The following is a 17,073-nucleotide window of genomic DNA, read 5'->3' as shown; positions in this document are numbered from 1 at the left end:
TCCAATTGGCGCCACGTAGCGAAAAGAAGAAACGACTGGCGCGCTGTTGTTAACTCGGCTATAATCGCGTAAGCGGTGTCTACGCCAATTAAGAAGAGGGTAATTAGGAGCACTGTTATGTTCATGTACAAGAGTGGACAATGAAAAGCACTTACGCATGCGCATATGCACTTGTTATTGTTGTTGCACTTATGCAATTTAAACCACAATTTGCTGCGCTTAGACACCTCAAAGGGAACAATACAAGTATGAGTATGTACCTATTCACAAGCTTATTTGGCAATATTACCCATTGATTGATTTCACTGAACTCAAAGTTTGCGTAATGAGCGCATTGGTATGATTACATAATGTACATATGGGAGAGTATTTATGACTGCTATGCACTTTTGCTAATGTTAATTTAAAGACTATTGGGCTTAAGTGGAAAGTCATCCATTTTAGCCTCTAGTTAGTTCTCAAAGTACAAACCAGCTTTGAATAAGACTACAGTGCTTAGGCGATTCTTTGTGATTTATGCTGAGACAAACAACTTTTCCTCTTCTAAACAATTTAGGAGCACGATGTTAACAAAACTAGAAGACGTTAGTAAAGCTCTGCATTCAAGACGCTGGCTTGTACTAACTGTGTATGCCGCAGGTGTGGTAAGTTGCAGATGGTGTTTGTTTGACGGTGGCTTTGCGCTGACCTTGAGTTTTTCCAGTTGAAATCTGTCAAGCCGCTGTCACAGCTGACAGATGTAGCTAAAGAAATATTAATATTTGGCATTGGTAAAAGTATGCGTGACTGGCATTGGTTATGGAATCATATGCGTACATCTGATGTCTCCTATATGGGAAAATATATTTACTACAAATAATAAATACAAATTTTGTAGAATTTCAAGTTTGCAGTTTAAAAATAATATAAATGCAGCGTGGTGCGCTTTTTGTTCTATTATTTTTCTAATGCATTTAGGAGCTAATATTAAATATTATTGCCAGCGGAGGTAAGCTTGATATGTGTGGGTGGGTACAGTTCGCCGAATGATGACATACACGGTAATTATCCACATATGTAATTTATATTTGTTGTTGTTATGTTTAAATTGAATCTTTGCTGCTTTAGGTACTTATTCTCCATTGAGATAAGATAACGATTATGAGCCATTAGGGCATATGCTTCATAATATAATAAAGGCTGGAGATCCTTGAAAAAGGGCTTAAGTGTAGTCACAGGCATGAAAACTAAAAATTGAATATTTTTGTAGTTAATAAATTACTTTATTTTATAAAATAAAAACACCATATAAAATGAGAGCGATAAATAGAATTACTTTTATTAATGGTAACCTAGTCAATGATCAAAGTTTTTTTGTTACGATTAACAAACTGGTGATGTTTATAAAAGGACATGAAGCCATATGTTGAAGATGAAGCCATGAGTAGAAGTTTAGGGAAGTGAGGAAAGTTCTCTGATTTCCATTCACTTTTCAGTGCCCAGAAATCACTATTTTACATAGGGCTTAACCAGCTCACGACTTCCGATCCTGGACCAAGTATTTATTCCCTTGGTAGCCAAAAACATCCGTTTGAAGAAGAGCCAAAATGTAAAGACGAACCTTCCCAGGGTTGTGCGCTGGGTTTGGGACCCACCACGTAAGCTCCTTACGTACAGCTGCAAACAAAAACATCGGTTTCGGAAAATTCAAAAGATTAGCTTTTACGATGAAGAGTGCCGTGTTGCATGGGAGAGAAAACAGACTGCCTCTCAATCAATCAACGTTACAATCGACCACAACACGTACCGGATAGGATAGATACCAATAGCTGAAGAGGGATGTAAGATGAATTTGCAGATAAAAACAAGAAAAACTTTAACTTCGGTTGCACCGAAACTAAATACCCTCATAGGTGCATTTCTACTAGTAACTTTGTGTTCAGTTTGTATGACAGCTATATGTTATAGTGTTCCGATACCGGCAGTTCCGACAATTGAGCGGCTTATTGAAGAGAAAATAAGCTTTCTCAACCCACCATCTTATCAGTGCGGCTTTAAGACCGAAAAATTATTAAGACCAGATATTCCAAATCTTGGAAGGCCTCTTTTGACAGCACGAAGAGAAACCACGTTTAGGCTGTTACGTCTGAGTTTGGTATGGTTTAGGATTACCGAAAGCTCCACCAGGTTTGGGAAGGACAAAATATCCTATATGAGTGTACAACTGTTGGAAAAAGCCGATGATACTGATATCATTCCCTCCACAACCGAAAAATTAGGTGTCTTCAAATAAGCCATAACTTCTAAGCTGTAGGTAATTTTGTCTATCTTGGAGCCAGCTTTAACACCAACAACAACATCAGCTTAGAAATCCAAAGCAGAATAACTCTTACTAACAGGTGCTAGTTCAGCCTGACTAGGCAATTGGGAAGTAAAGTCCTCTATCGACGAACAAAGATGAAATTGTGCAACTCACTCATCATCCCTTAATGGAACGACGACTTGTACGAGACAAAGAACGACATTGGTACATCTTATTGCCAAATCAACGGGAGAATATATCAAGATATTTTCTAGATAAGCCTCTTTAGCATGTAGCTGTCATACAAACTGAGTGACCAAATCAAATTCCTACATGGAAGCATCTTTATTTGTGAAGGGTATTCTATCTTCAGTGTAACCGAAGTTAATGTTTTTTCATGTTTTTAGTTCATGGTATATCTGTGGTATTCGGCAAATTTTGAAATTTAGCATATTCACATTAGAAAATTGAGGCACACATATTTATGCTTACTTGTATGCGTTGGTGAACTTGTAAAATGAAAAACATATTAGGTTGTCAAAAAAGTCTTGCGGTATTTTTATTGAGTTTTCAATTGTTCATAAAATTTTTTTTGATGACTCATGCCCAGCTCTTGATCGATGCTACGGCTGCTGCTATGCCGGTCTCTTTCGACCAAGTCAGCGATTTTATCGCAATTTTCGACGACAGGCCTTCCGGAGCGTGGCGCATCTTCGACCACCTCTACACCAGAACGAAAACGTTGAAACCATCTTATTGCGGTGGCAATGGAAACTGTATCGGGTCCATAAACTGCACAAATTTTATTGGCGGCTTGAGATGCATTTTTGCCTTTAGCGAAATATACGGCAAGACTTTTTTGACAACCTAATATATGTACAAGTATAATGGGTAGATACATATCTATTTCTCCCAGTGTGCTAAGAGGTGTTACGTTTTAACGCTAAGTTAATACGTAGCGATGATAGTTGAGCTTTACGGAATAATTCGCTCGATCGAATCTTGAGAGAGGTGGCGTAAATACTACAGATATTTATAATACGATTTCTTCTCAATTTATTCCTTGCTTCCTAACCATAATTGCGGATTGTTGTGGCCGTTGAACGGCATCGGTTTCTAAGAAGGTCCCCAAGACAGATTAAATTTGATTTTTTTTTTTTTTTGTTTGACAGGTAATATATTGAACGTTAGACAATTTTATTGTTTAGTACAATCAATGATAGCGTGTCTCCCTAATGCAAATTGAAACACCTACTTGTGGCCATCAGCCACAAACGGTTGCTGCTTCTACATGCAATTTACACACAATGCCACCATTGAAGCTGCTCATTAATTACAGCGAACGTCGAAGAGTGAATTGTCAGGTGTTGGCTGTCAATGCTGACAGAAATTGACTCTTTCAGTTCCCGTATCTGCACAAATCATTAATATTTCGTCGAAGAGCACAACGGCGTCTACCACAGACCACATTCCCACAACTCGTACATAAATATCACTGCTTCTCCAAATGCTTCCAACTCATGCGGCGCATATGACTACACTTTAGTACACGAAAGGTACACGAGTGCGCCAAATAGAATAATAGAATGCCAAGGCTGGCAATCGAAGATTGTTGCTTAATTTCTTTAATTCGCCACATATGCATATGTATGTATGTAAATGTGATTTCAAACCATGTTTTGTGTAGACAAAACTTTTACCTGCACTCGACATGAGTTTAATTAGTTTTGATAGTTCGACAGAAGGGAGCTAACGAAGCTCGTCTCTTTGCAAGGCTTTTTGTTGCAAATTAGGCGAGGTCTTAATGATAATATAATTTATTTTAATTTATGCACAGATTTAGCTTTAAGTGAGTGCACTTAATTAATTACATTAATTAATTGAGTATGTAAATGACATACAGTTGAACTACCTTACTCAAACCTTACACCCGCGTCCGCATTTAGTACCACGGGCAGACTGAATAACTTTGAGAGGGATGTGTGGAACTCAGGATCTTGACTAAGAAAGAGGTAACATTGATGGACCACTCATGGAAGATGATGCTTCTGCGATAAGAAGCTCGTGGGTGAAAACATCCATCCAATGGAAGAACCAAGTGCATGGGACCTCTGTGCACTTAGGATGTGCAACTGCAGTGACTTGGCAAGGATTGAGGCAATCACAGAGCTTTGCGTTCTCAGTCTAGACCATCTACGGTTGTAGTGCCAAAACAGAAGTTATTTTATTCATTTATTGAAAACAAGTATTTTATATTTCTAGTTTTTGAACCTTTTCCTACTTTTTTAAAGAAAACACACGGATACTACAAATTTTATAATAAATGGTTAATATAATTCGAAAGAACGTTCTTCGGCATTTATATTTTGAATATTGCGATGAGTGGGAAGTGGCACCGACTTATTGAAACCAAATTTCGTCGAAATCACCAGCTTCAATTTCAGGCATCAAATGGTCGGTTATCATGGCGCGATAACAGTCGCCATTGACGGTTACGTTTTCACTGATTCCACCGCCCTACAAACCACACCAAATCCAAATGCGGTATTTTGCTTATTTCGGTCAAAAATGGGCTTCCTCGCTGAACAGAATTTGGCACGAAAACCTGGGATCTTCTTGGAACTTTTCAAGAGCCCATAAAGCAAAGTGATCTCTCTTGGGAAGGTCGAGCGGCTGCAGTTCTTGCACAAGGTGCATTTTGTACGCTTTCAATTTAAGATTCATCAGTCCGAGTTGCTGCGAACGGAGAACGAATCGATTCTCTTAGCTACGACTTCTATATTTTCTTCACTGCATGCTCGACCTGGTCTATTCGGTCGAATATTATTCAATAATGAAAGCTGGATCTAAAGATGGGTGTTGGTGTTATTCGTATGTTCAGTAGGCCGATTATATTGGTCACAAAGTGAGCGAAGCGTGGCAAACACATTTCATATCGTGATCTGTCAAAAGAGGCTTTTGACTTCTACTTGGATCATCTGTTATAATCAGACACCGACTTTTACCTCTTATAAAATATATTTAACTAGATTCTTCTTACCTTTGTGCATTTTTTTGTTTGTATTGATTTTTCAAATCCATTTTTGATTAGCTCACAGCTAGGCAATCGAATCAGCGCCTTCAATGCAATTAAGCACTTCCATTATTGTCCATATATAGTAAAATAATGTGAGCTTGAATATGAAACTATTATAAAAATGCAGCATCATTGAGAGGAGAGCAGGAACTAGAAAACTAACGTTGTGAATGAAGCAACCAACCACTCACCCGATTGCTATTGAATCTTGTACATTAACTCTTACGTGAGCTTATATAATTGTCTGGCCACATTTATGTCCGTGGAGAATTTATATGCAGTCACTAACACAAAAATACCATATATACCTTATAGCTTATAAAATTATATGAACAAAAGCAATTGTAATTTCTTCATAAAGTATTTCCTCATACATAATGAATTATAGTAAATTTTTGTGGCAGTAATTAATTTTGCACAGAAATTATGGCATTCCCACGAGTGTAAATAACTACTTGGCTTGATTGATGAAATTTCCTCTGCTAGTTCTCACAACCAATACATTTCTGTTATTGCTGATCAATGGAAGACAGTCAGTGGTCAGTTTTTTGAACTACAGACTTCGTCGTGTTTAATTTAAGCGAAACAATAGTAGTTTCTTCTGAAAGAAGAACATTACTTTAAAAATAAATGAATACACGGGGCAATAATTTGACAAATTCCTGCCCTATCTGGATTTCATGGCAATGTCCTGAAAAGGGATCCACGGAGAGGCTGTTTCAGTTAGAGGAAATAGAAAAAAATCACACACACACAGTCAAATGTGGTGAATGCGATGGTTGATCGATGGTATTTATTACGTTTTTGGCTTTAAATTCGGTCACAAGAGTAGCTCGATGCGATTACCATTGTGTAAAACCGTGAACTGTGCTCCTACAATTCCGTCCGTTTTCGACGAATGTTCTCAAACGCCACCAAACGGCAAAATTGAGCTCTTTATTGACCATCTATCCCTCTGAAACAAATCCATGTTACACCATAAACGAATATCGGAAAAATCGAGCGGCTTTGAGTGGTTTTTTGGTGTCGACTCGTTTTTTCCCTTCATTCCGATGATTTTAGACTTGTTTGCTTGTCAAACTCATAAATCCATGCCTCATTGACAATAATAATGCTTTCCATGAGTGAGAGAAGTGTTAAACTGTATTCTTTTTGGAAAAAAAATCTGCATTATCGGGACGTGTAGAGCAAGAACGAGTTTCATTTACAAAATATCCATCAAAATCAATCGAACGGACTCGCCAGAAATGTCAAGCACTCTTGCCACCTCTCCAGCAATTTCCGGAAGATCTTCAAGCACCATATCCTTCCTCGTCCAGAACGAGGCATGTTTTCAACGATCTCTCGACCGTCGTTGAAGGCTTTGTACCACTCCTAGGCTTGTGCTTTTGTTAAAACTAAATCCCCGCAAACCTTTTCCAACATTCGGAACGGTTTCACACGAAATTTGGTTAGAAATTATAAAAGTCGCAACGTACTACTGAGGTGTATCGACTTAAGTAGCAACTGTAAACAAACTGGTTGACAGATCTCACTCATATTTGGCATAATAATTAAGGACAGTCATACCAACTTAGCAAATTCCATTTTTTGAAATATTATTTCCCCAGAGATTTTAATTATAACTCTCGGGCCATAACGTTTTCCATGTCTTGAATTCGATATATCGATTGATCTCATCATTCCGATAATTCAAGTTACTTCCGATTGAACAACTCCAATTACATCACCGAACTTATATTTCTTTCATAAGCTGGAGTACGGGGAGTACCTGTATGCACAAAAGGATATTTCCATTAACTTCATTTACGGTCCCCGGAACTAGTTTTGTCTTTTTCGCTGGAATATAGCTATTCTTTAACTAGCGAATTTGATTCATATTTTTCAAAATTGAAATTCGTGTCGACGTCCAACTCTATAACATAATTCTTTCTTGAACTAATTACGAATGATTATTTATTTAGACGTGTGGTTTTCAGTGAGGCAGATTTTTCGAAGTTGATATTTTTGACAGTTTGGCTTACAATTTCATAATGAACAGACAGACCAGACTTGCTCCAAAACAACACTGGCAAATCGTGCAAAATTATTTATTAATAATGATTCGGTTCTCACGCCATCGCGCACAATAAGTCTGGGTTTGCGAGCTTACAAAATTCAACTCACGCAAGAATTGAAGCCGAACGACCGCCCATCAAGCGCGTTGCATATTCAGTGAATGGAAGATAGCCACCGACTTCACAAGAATATTTTGTTCAGTGATGAGGCTCACTTTTGGTTAAATGAATGCGTTAATAAACAAAATTGTGTTATAAAAATTCACAAGCAATTGTTGAGCCGGCGTCAGTGCAGTATAATTAGGTTCAAGCCAATAAGCTAGTCTTCAATTGGAATTAACTGTGTATTTAACTGTAAGTTGCTGATCCAAAATCGTTGGCGAATTGTAAACAAGGTGGATCTCATGTATGTCCTCAAATTCGCTACAAATGTAAATGCCAAAATAAGCAAAAAGTTCCGTCTGCATAAAAAACAGCCATCGCCCCTTGACCGCGCGGGTTATAGTTAACTTAAGCAAACACACTCGCACAATCGTTAAGTGGTTTTCGTACATATTTGCGGCTACAAAATTTACTTGACATTGCGCGTTTTATCGTTTTCGCTTAACCCATTGCTAATTAACATTGAACACGGCTGGATTTTTGTTTTTATCGTAAAATTTATTTTTAAATAGTCATATAATTTATATTTTTCGTAAATGTCAACTGGCATTCGCGTCCGTGGTAAACGATCGTTTGTCTCTTTTTAGACAGTATGGAAGACATGTTGCTCATACATTAATTTTAGTTTTTATTGTTTTTTTTATTATTAAATTCTTCATAAAAATTTCGTGGTTGTTTATAATACTAAATGGGCGAGTTTCATGTGTTGAGTACAATAATTTAATATGAGAAGGGTCTAGATGGTTTGTTGTAGTTATAACCATCAGGTCCGAGAGAACCCGCCTCGGGACCGCTGGGTCCTGTTGGTCCACCAGGGCCGCCTGGTCCACCTGGACCGCTTGGGCCACCTGGTCCTCCTGGACCATATGAACCGCCTGGGCCTTGTGGACCACTTGGACCGCTGGGACCACTTGGTCCACCTGGGCCTTGTGGACCACCTGGACCATATGAACCGCCTGGTCCACCTGGACCGCTTGGGCCACCTGGTCCTCCTGGACCATATGAACCGCCTGGGCCTCCTGGACCGCCTGGTCCACCTGGGCCTTGTGGACCTCCTGGACCGCTGGGACTACCTGGACCATATGAACCACTTGAGCCTCCTGGACTACCTGGGCCTTGTGGACCTCCTGGGCCGCTAGGACCACCTGGGCCATATGAACCACCTGGACCTCCTGGACCGCTGGGACCACCTGGACCATATGAACCGCCTGGACCACCAGGGCCTTGTGGACCACCTGGACCGCTGGGACCACATGCACCTCCTGGACCATATGAACCTCCTGCACCTTGTGGACCACCTGAACCGCTAGGACCACATGGTCCTCCTGGGCCTTGTGGACCTCCTGGACCGCTGGGACCACCTGGACCATATGAACCGCCTGGACCACCTGGGCCTTGTGGACCGCTTGGACCTCCTGGACCACCTGGGCCTTGTGGGCCACTTGGACCACCTGGACCATATGAACCGCCTGGACCTCCGGGACCACTTGGTCCGCCTGGTCCACCTGGACCTTGTGGACCTCCTGGACCGCTGGGACCTCCTGGATAACTAGGCTGAGGAGCAGGGTATGAAGGTTTTGGAGCTGGATAGCTTGGTCGAGGTGCCGGTTGACTAGGTTGCGACGGACGAGGTTGTGGTTGTGGACGAGGCGCCGGTTGTTTTGGGCCTACTTCATTTTCACCAGGTGGTGGCAAATATTCTGGACCAGGTTTGGCAGGCTGTGATGGTTTTGGCTGTGGTTGTGGACGTGGCTGGTATGTTGGTCCCGGAGTGGGTTGCTGTGGCCGTGGTTGATAAGTTGGACCAGGAGTAGGTTGTTGTGGTCGTGGTTGATAAGTTGGTCCGGGAGTGGGTTGTTGTGGTCGTGGTTGATATGTTGGACCGGGAGTGGGTTGTTGTGGTCGTGGTTGATAAGTTGGTCCAGGAGTGGGTTGTTGGGGTCGTGGTTGATAAGTTGGACCAGTAGTTGGCCCTGCTGGGGGTATATACTCAGGACCAGGTTTTGGCTGACCTGGCTGTTGTGGACGCGGTTGTGGCTGTGGTCGTGGCTGAGGCTGAGGTTGAGGACGTGGAGCAGGATATGACGGCTGTGGTTGTGGCTGAGGTTGAGGTTGGGGTTGAGGTTGAGGCCTTGGGGCAGGATATGAGGGCTGAGGTTGAGGTTGTGGGCGTGGCTGTGGTTGAGGACGAGGTCTTGGCTGCTGTGGTTGGTCGGGAGGCAAATATTCCGGTCCTGGCTGTGGTGATGGCGCTGGACGACCCGGTTGAGGTTGTGGACGAGGTGCTGGCTGTGTTGGCTGTGAGGGTGCTGGATATGAAGGTTGAGGCCGAGGTTGTGGCTGCGAAGGAGCGGGATATGAAGGTTGTGGTCTTGGTTGTGGTTGTGGCTGTGGACGTGGTGCTGGATATGATGGCTGTGGTTGAGGTTGTGGGCGTGGCGCTGGATACGAAGGATGTGGTTGCGGCTGTTGCTGTGGGCCTGGCGCTGGATACGATGGCTGCGAGGGAGCTGGATATGAAGGTTGTGGCCTTGGTTGTGGTTGCGGCTGTGGACGTGGCTGCGGCTGTGGCTGTGGTCTTGGTTGATATTGTACATCATCTATGCCATTGCCCGAAGGTGGTGCTGGAAAAGGCACCGAAGGCTGCTTATAATGATAACCATCCTCCTGCAAGTCGCTACTCAAGTGTGAGACATCAGCATGCGCACCAGTGGCCGCTAGTGCCAGCAGTAGTACAAATAATTTCTGTAAAATATATGCAAAAAAAAAAAATGTCAAAATTTTTTAGGTGTCATGCCATAAAATATAAACATTATATACTGATGTATGTATGTAAAGAAGTCAAGTTTGGCAAGCAGCTATTACGCAAGTCATAATTGCTTACAATGTGTAGTGTATCCGCAAACTAGTCATTAAATCATAATACACTTTGCCGCCTGCACTATTCAAATCAGTTGAAAACAATCAAAGCGTCTTCAATCAACAAACAAATCTACAATTGTAAGCACAGTCTCCGACTCGCCTAAAAATGTCGGTAAGAAACGCAAAACGAAAAAAAGTTGTACAAATTAAAAAAGGTGTTATTACGCGAGCTGCATCATAGGCCGCCCTTAAAAGTTATGGTTTTGTACCACTTCACAATTTCGTGATGGTATTCTCAATAAGCTGGGAACTGATTGTGCATTGAGCTGCCTCTTGCTTTGCAATTGCACTGTGCTTCATGTCACGATTTCGAAATAAGCCCGACAATAACGCCATAGCAATGTAGGTAAAGAAGCAAAAAACTGCATTAGACTCAATGTTTTGTTCGTTTTTCGAAAAAAAAAAAAAAACAAATTTTGCTACGACATAACCGAATTTCTCCATCACAAGTTGTGTTTCTATTATTATAGCTAGCGTTGTAGTTTCCGAGTCAACCCTCCGTTAGGCCGTTAGGCCGTTAGGCGCCCAAAATACTTGGCTGTATAAATAGAGATTCGCTATATTTGGTTGTTAAGAAATTGTTGTTGTTGGTTTTTTAGCAACAAGTCAGACAGACGTTGGTCTTCAACTTTTCATTTTGCATTTTCAGCATTGCCTGGTATTCTTTGTCTTCACCTATGACATAAATTTCGTTGCTAAGCACATATCGTCACACTAACTCATAAATCACATTTCGCGCTAATAGTAGGTAATAAATACCACATACACACGTATGTACATATGTATATATGTACACATACATATGTGCCTCAACATGTTGCAAAATAACTGCTTTGCTAGTGCAAGTTACCGTCTTGCGAAATTAAGATGCCCATTATGATTATTTCTTAAACGCTGGCTGGCTTGTCTTTAACTCACCATTCTCAAGTTTCGGTCGCTAGTACACGACTAAAGAAAGTTACGTAATATATTTTGCGATCCTTGTCTGTATAATTATATATTATTCATATAATTGGTAATGAAATTTTAATATTATCACTAAACGTTTGGAGTTCGCGAATTCACTTGGTAGTTGGTTCACAACTGTTGCACGCCCGATCACCGAATGCTGACCAATTGTTCTCGCTCAGCTCAATTTATATGAAAATGCGCGCGGTTCATGGATGCTACGATGCTAGTAGGGAATCCCAACTCTCGCGCGCGCGCAGTCGCGTCATCTCAATTGTTTCTCCACAGTAGCATCAAATGTGCGAATACCTTAGACTCTTTCCCTTACAGAAAATACTATTAGATTCAGTGGCTGGCTAAGCTGTCAATCCGCTAAGCCGCCGGCAACCTCAATAGCAGCGTCATCGCAGTCAAAGCGACCTGAGACTCAGCAGCAGCAACAACGTAGCAAACGAGCAGTTATACTCGTACAAAAAATACAACAAATACGAGTAAGGTAAACAAACAAACCAAAAGTCATTTAATAAAGCGGTGGCGCACGCTCAGTAGGTGAGCGCAGACACACCATGTCACATTTACATATACACAAAGGTTTTTCCAAACTCTACGATCTTTATAAAAACAACAACTAACTCTATGATCTTTATGAAAACAACAAGTATGTATGTAGCAGCATCATAATTGCGTTCGACGGCTGTACATAGCTTATAAATATGGTGGTTTTAATTATTTATGAAAATTCGCTAATAAATTCAATATTAAATGTTATTGTAATTAAATAAAGTTTGCGCATAAATTAGTGATTATTTTAAATTTTTAATATTCAGCACCGAAGTGAAATACAATTTCCTTTTTTTACTGTGATTGCAGAACATTAATAATAATTCCATGTGTAAGTATTTTGGGCGACATTCCCACGAAAAGTAGTTGTTGGTGGCTTTGAGGATATTGCTCCTGTAAGGTAACGAAACTGTTTATTAAATATAGGCATTTGGTGGAATGTTTAAGCGTTAAAATTGGTTTATCTCAATTTTGCGCAAAACTATGTGTTATGGAACTCCAGCCGAGGAGCCATTATACTCTTCACAAGTGTCATCAGTCGCATACTAACATATGCTGTGATGGTATGGTGCATGGGATTATACAAAAAGTGCCGTGGAACAGTTGCGACGGGCCTAGTTGCAGGGCTCTGCAGGTTATCCTCGACCTCTGGCCAATACATATATAAGTGGTATATGAAGCAATGCTTATGATTTTAGTCCACGAGCCATATAAACCGTCTGGGCCTCCTGGATCACTTGGACCGCTGGGATCACCTGGACCACATGAACTGTTTGGGCTTCCCGAACCACCTAGATCTTGTGAACCACTTGGACTGCTTGAACCATATGAACCGTCTGGGCTTAGTAGACCTGCACAACATCTGCTGGGGTGGTATGGTGGATGGCATTAAAACAACAAGTGCCGTATTAAACACTTGTAAACAGTTGCGGCAGGCTTTCTTGCTAGGTATTACGGGCGTAATGAAAGCTATGTCAACAAAGGCTCTGAAGGTTATCCTCGACATCCGACCAATATATCTGGAAGTGGTTTATTAGACAATAATCATTTTTTTAGGCCATTGCAGTCAGACTCGGCGTCACTATGCCCGTATCATACTCGACCTTGCTATGAACTCTGGCTAAATTTTCAATGCGACCAGGAAAAGGAATCCCATGAAGAATTAAATACTAAATTTTCACTCCCCCATAGAGAAAAACGAGCTGATGGTTCTGTGATCAACAGTTCCAACAGTGGAATCTACATATTCACCGACGGATCAAAGGTTGAAAAAGGAACTGAAACGAACTTCTTGTGTAGTAATCCTTACACAGAAGTTAGATTCAAACTAAATAGCAGAAAGTGCTAAATGTGCATCCATTCTAACCAACAAGTTCATAAACCTTCTATTGGAGAGCAAAGCGGCTATTAAGGATGTGATAGTATACACTATCGAAATTCAAATTTATACGGGCGCCACAGCGTTTCTTGTGGAAAGGGAACAGAGTGGAGAACATAGCGACTCCAACCTTTAAACGCGTTTTTCTCAGAATTGTGTTTTTCAAAACGGTTTCCACTCACAAGAGAAGAGTTTTGAAGATATTCCAATTTGGAGAGAACATTTTTAACGACATTCACTATCGCGCTATGGAAGCTTTTATTTTATTTTAAATCTTTCTATTTCTTTCTACGAAAAACTGTCGCAAAAAAGTTCAAGTTCCATTCTTTTCGCTCAACCCGTCGCTATTATGTCAAATTTCAAAACCTTTCATAGGGCGATAGCGACATTCCTACAGATTAATAATCTTTCCGAAATTTTTGTTTTAGCCCAAAAGTACGGCCGCAATCGTGAACATCGTACAGAACCCTTTTTTTACGTGTAATTTCAACAATTTATCTAACTTTTATACACCCAATAAATAAACATAAAAAACTGTAATTTTTTATTCCTCATAAATGTATTTATTTATAAAAAAAAATCAGGAAAATCAGTGTGTAATTCCGTTAATATAAACCCACTCGGAAGGACTCTAATGAAAAATCTCAGGTCCTGGAACACCAGCAACACGGGGCATAACGCAGAGTTACTTTGGGTTAGTGTTGATGGTGGACTGACAAGAAAGCTTCTCGCACTTCTAGGCAAAAGGGAACTTAGTAATTGTAGGTGTTATTATACCACTTTTAGAGAATTGTAAAACTCGATTCGATGAAATGCAGGGCATGTGTACAGGATTATAAAATGCTGGCTCTATTCGAATGCCCTGCCTTCAGCTAAGGATTCAACTTATGAGACATAGCAACTGTAGTGGAAAAAATCAGGTTTTTACTAAATTTACTGAGCTGCTGGATATGGCTTAATTTGGTTACCAGCTGAGAGGACCATTGTAAACATGGTCTAAGTATGGTCGACTTCGTTCTCGGCTCACGTGCACGCTTTTTCAACCCACCAACCAATCAAGTTGCATGAAATAATCTATTATTTTGTTATTAACAACTTTTTCACATAACCTCAAAATGTATGCGAAAAAATTCAAATATCCAAATGGTTGAATTTTTTTCTTTTTTTTCTTATAAAAAATAAGTCTCTTTTACGATCTTTGAAGGTGATGTAACTGCTTGTCTCAAACATACTGTATTTTTCATGTCTAAAATATTAAGAAGAAAACTTTATTTCCATTTAAATTTGGAAAAAACCCAATTGGCAAAAAAAAAAAAAAAAATCTCACTGAATAGTTCACCGTCACAATAATTGATTGGAAATTATCGAATATTCGATTTTAGTCGAAAATCTAATCAACCCAGTCGAGAATATCGTTAATCATAATATTCGCTGCTTTCTAAGCACTTTTTTTGTAAGCGCTCAAGAATAACAGAACTGTCAAACTTACTTTCATGATGTTACGAACCAATGGACAAAAGGACAAAACTGTACAAATATTGTTTCCGTGTGTTGAACTTGTGAAAAAAATAGAGGAAAATGTATATTTTTGATCTTTATCGATAAACGAATTCGACTCATATTACTCACTGAAGTACATAGCACATATGTAATGATAATAAATGCTCATAAATTGCAATAACGATTTCAATAAACCGAGTTTAAATGGTTGCAATCTTCTGCGAAGAGTGCTCATGAGCAGTATAACTATGCAATTTTTATGTGAGTCATAATTCGAATTATCATATCTGTATTAAAATAGCAATTTGCAGCTGGGATCTCCAATTTATATCATCTATTAAGTGCACGGCATTAAAAATCCAAACACCTTCTTGAGAAACTTGCAATATCCACTGACCCAAAAAGTGCAACTGTGTCAACTCAAATTGCATTTAATATTTATTATTTCAAGCATAAATAGAGTTTATGCAAATACATTATAATATATATTATAGAGAGTAGTATAAATGAAATCGCAGACTATAATTGCTGCAGCGCTGGGAATTCGCATCTAGCGCTGTCAGTGTGGCTTCGTGGCGAATTTTAGCATTATTGTCATAGTGTCGCCGATATTGTTATGCATTTCATTCAATGTCCGCTTACTATTACACTGCGGCAGTTCGCTGGTTTCTATACTTTCTGATTCAATCAATATGAAATTAATAAGCCATTATTTGTAGTTGCATTATGGCAATTGGTTATTCTGTGCGAGTGCATACACACATACTTAAGCGCACACACACAAACATCGATCAAAAAATCTTTTCATTACATAATAAAATATTTTTACGACTGATTTTGAATGATGAAACCGCAGTTGAATTTCAAATTATTTTTAAAGTTTCTGCCCACACACATACACATACACGCAAATGCATGCTTATGCAGCTACGAATATTAGGGTGCACAAACGACTAAGCGTGCGTTCCAAATCCGGTTTGACGTTATGCAGCGACAGACACAGTTTGGCAGTAGGAATTTCTATTCCATAAATATTAAATGAGACAGGCCTTGTTGACCTTTAGTTTTGTAAATTGAAAAATTCTTAGTAGTGCTCTCTTCGAATTGCCTAGTAAATGCACGTTTTTAAACTCATCGTTCAAAACAGTGGAAGATCAGTCACTCGAACAGCGTGACACAAGTCTAAATTCAAGCGAAAATTTGTTTCTTACTGTTTGTGAACATAAAAAATGTATCCGCTCAAGTTTATTTCTACATTATACTAAAAGGATTTTCGTATACGCACATCTGAATATCATCATAGGTTTAGACTAAAGGAATTCCCCTTATTAGTCACCTGCACTTAAGGTCACTCTAAGGTACTTAGTAAGTTCCCGTTTCTACCCAAACCACGGATTTTCTGAACCATATAGAATTGATGTTAAATCGGTCCTTAGTCCTTAGTATGGTCATCCCTTCTAGAGAAGGTTCGGAAAGGAATGCGGTGGTCAGGTACGCAGGGATAAATATTTATACCGATAGCTCCAAACAAGATCATCGAATTGAGGTAGTGTATTCTCTGCAAATTAGGCACCAGAATCGCTTTTCGTCTATCAAAGTGCGTTTACAACTAGGAATATAAAAGATTATCCATTTCGAGGTACCTACTTTTTCAGAGAAAAAACACATAAACTTCAAATTTAATAGGGAATGTTTATAATCATTCGAAAACATCTATTTTTTGCAGATTATCTTTTTCAAATGTTGGTCGCGGTTAGGTCTCAGATAATCCATCCGTTGAGTACAAATTTCGATGACTTGTTCAAGCATTTCGACTAGTAACTGGCGGCATGACACGCGTGATTATTTGCTGAAGACCTGTATCGAAGCGGAATTGGCCGCATAGACTTTAGACTTTACATATCCTCACGGGAGAAAGTTTGTCGGAATCATATCACACCATCTTGGCGGTCAATCGACCGGTCCAAAACATGAAATTACCTGCTATCTGCTCACCGAAATTTTCTCTCAATAAATCCATTGAGATCACGAGCTTCAATTTCTGGCATCAAATAGTCGGTTATCATAGCACGATAACGGTCGCCATTGAGGATTACGCTACCGACATCATTGTTGAAAAAATATGGAGTGATTATTCCACCGTTTCGTGTCTTCAGAGCGCTCTTCGTCCCAAATACGCCAATTTTGC

The 17,073-nt window shown here is 39.8% G+C and overlaps 1 protein-coding gene across 2 annotated transcripts; it reads right to left on the bottom strand.

Annotated features, from left to right (window-relative positions):
- Positions 1-8,187: 8,187 nt before the first annotated feature.
- LOC108973775 (spidroin-2) lies at positions 8,188-11,593 on the bottom strand. 2 transcript variants are annotated; one of them, XM_018941252.1, is made up of 3 exons: positions 11,417-11,593; positions 8,542-10,321; positions 8,188-8,406 (listed from the first exon to the last, which is right to left on the bottom strand). In XM_018941252.1, the coding sequence occupies exons 1-3, from the start codon at positions 11,417-11,419 to the stop codon at positions 8,297-8,299; spliced, it is 1,893 nt and encodes a 630-aa protein (XP_018796797.1). In that variant the 5' UTR covers positions 11,420-11,593; the 3' UTR covers positions 8,188-8,296. The 2 variants fall into 2 exon arrangements, with proteins under 2 accessions (XP_018796797.1, XP_018796796.1); XM_018941251.1 differs by having other exon boundaries at positions 8,188-10,321.
- Between the last annotated feature and the right edge of the window lie 5,480 nt (positions 11,594-17,073).

Source organism: Bactrocera latifrons, unplaced genomic scaffold, assembly GCF_001853355.1.
Source record: "Bactrocera latifrons isolate USDA-ARS-PBARC rearing strain unplaced genomic scaffold, ASM185335v1 scaffold_50, whole genome shotgun sequence".
In the NCBI taxonomy this organism is placed as follows: domain Eukaryota; kingdom Metazoa; phylum Arthropoda; class Insecta; order Diptera; family Tephritidae; genus Bactrocera; species Bactrocera latifrons.
Note: the sequence above shows the minus strand (reverse complement) of the source record. Positions and strands in the feature narration are given on the sequence as shown.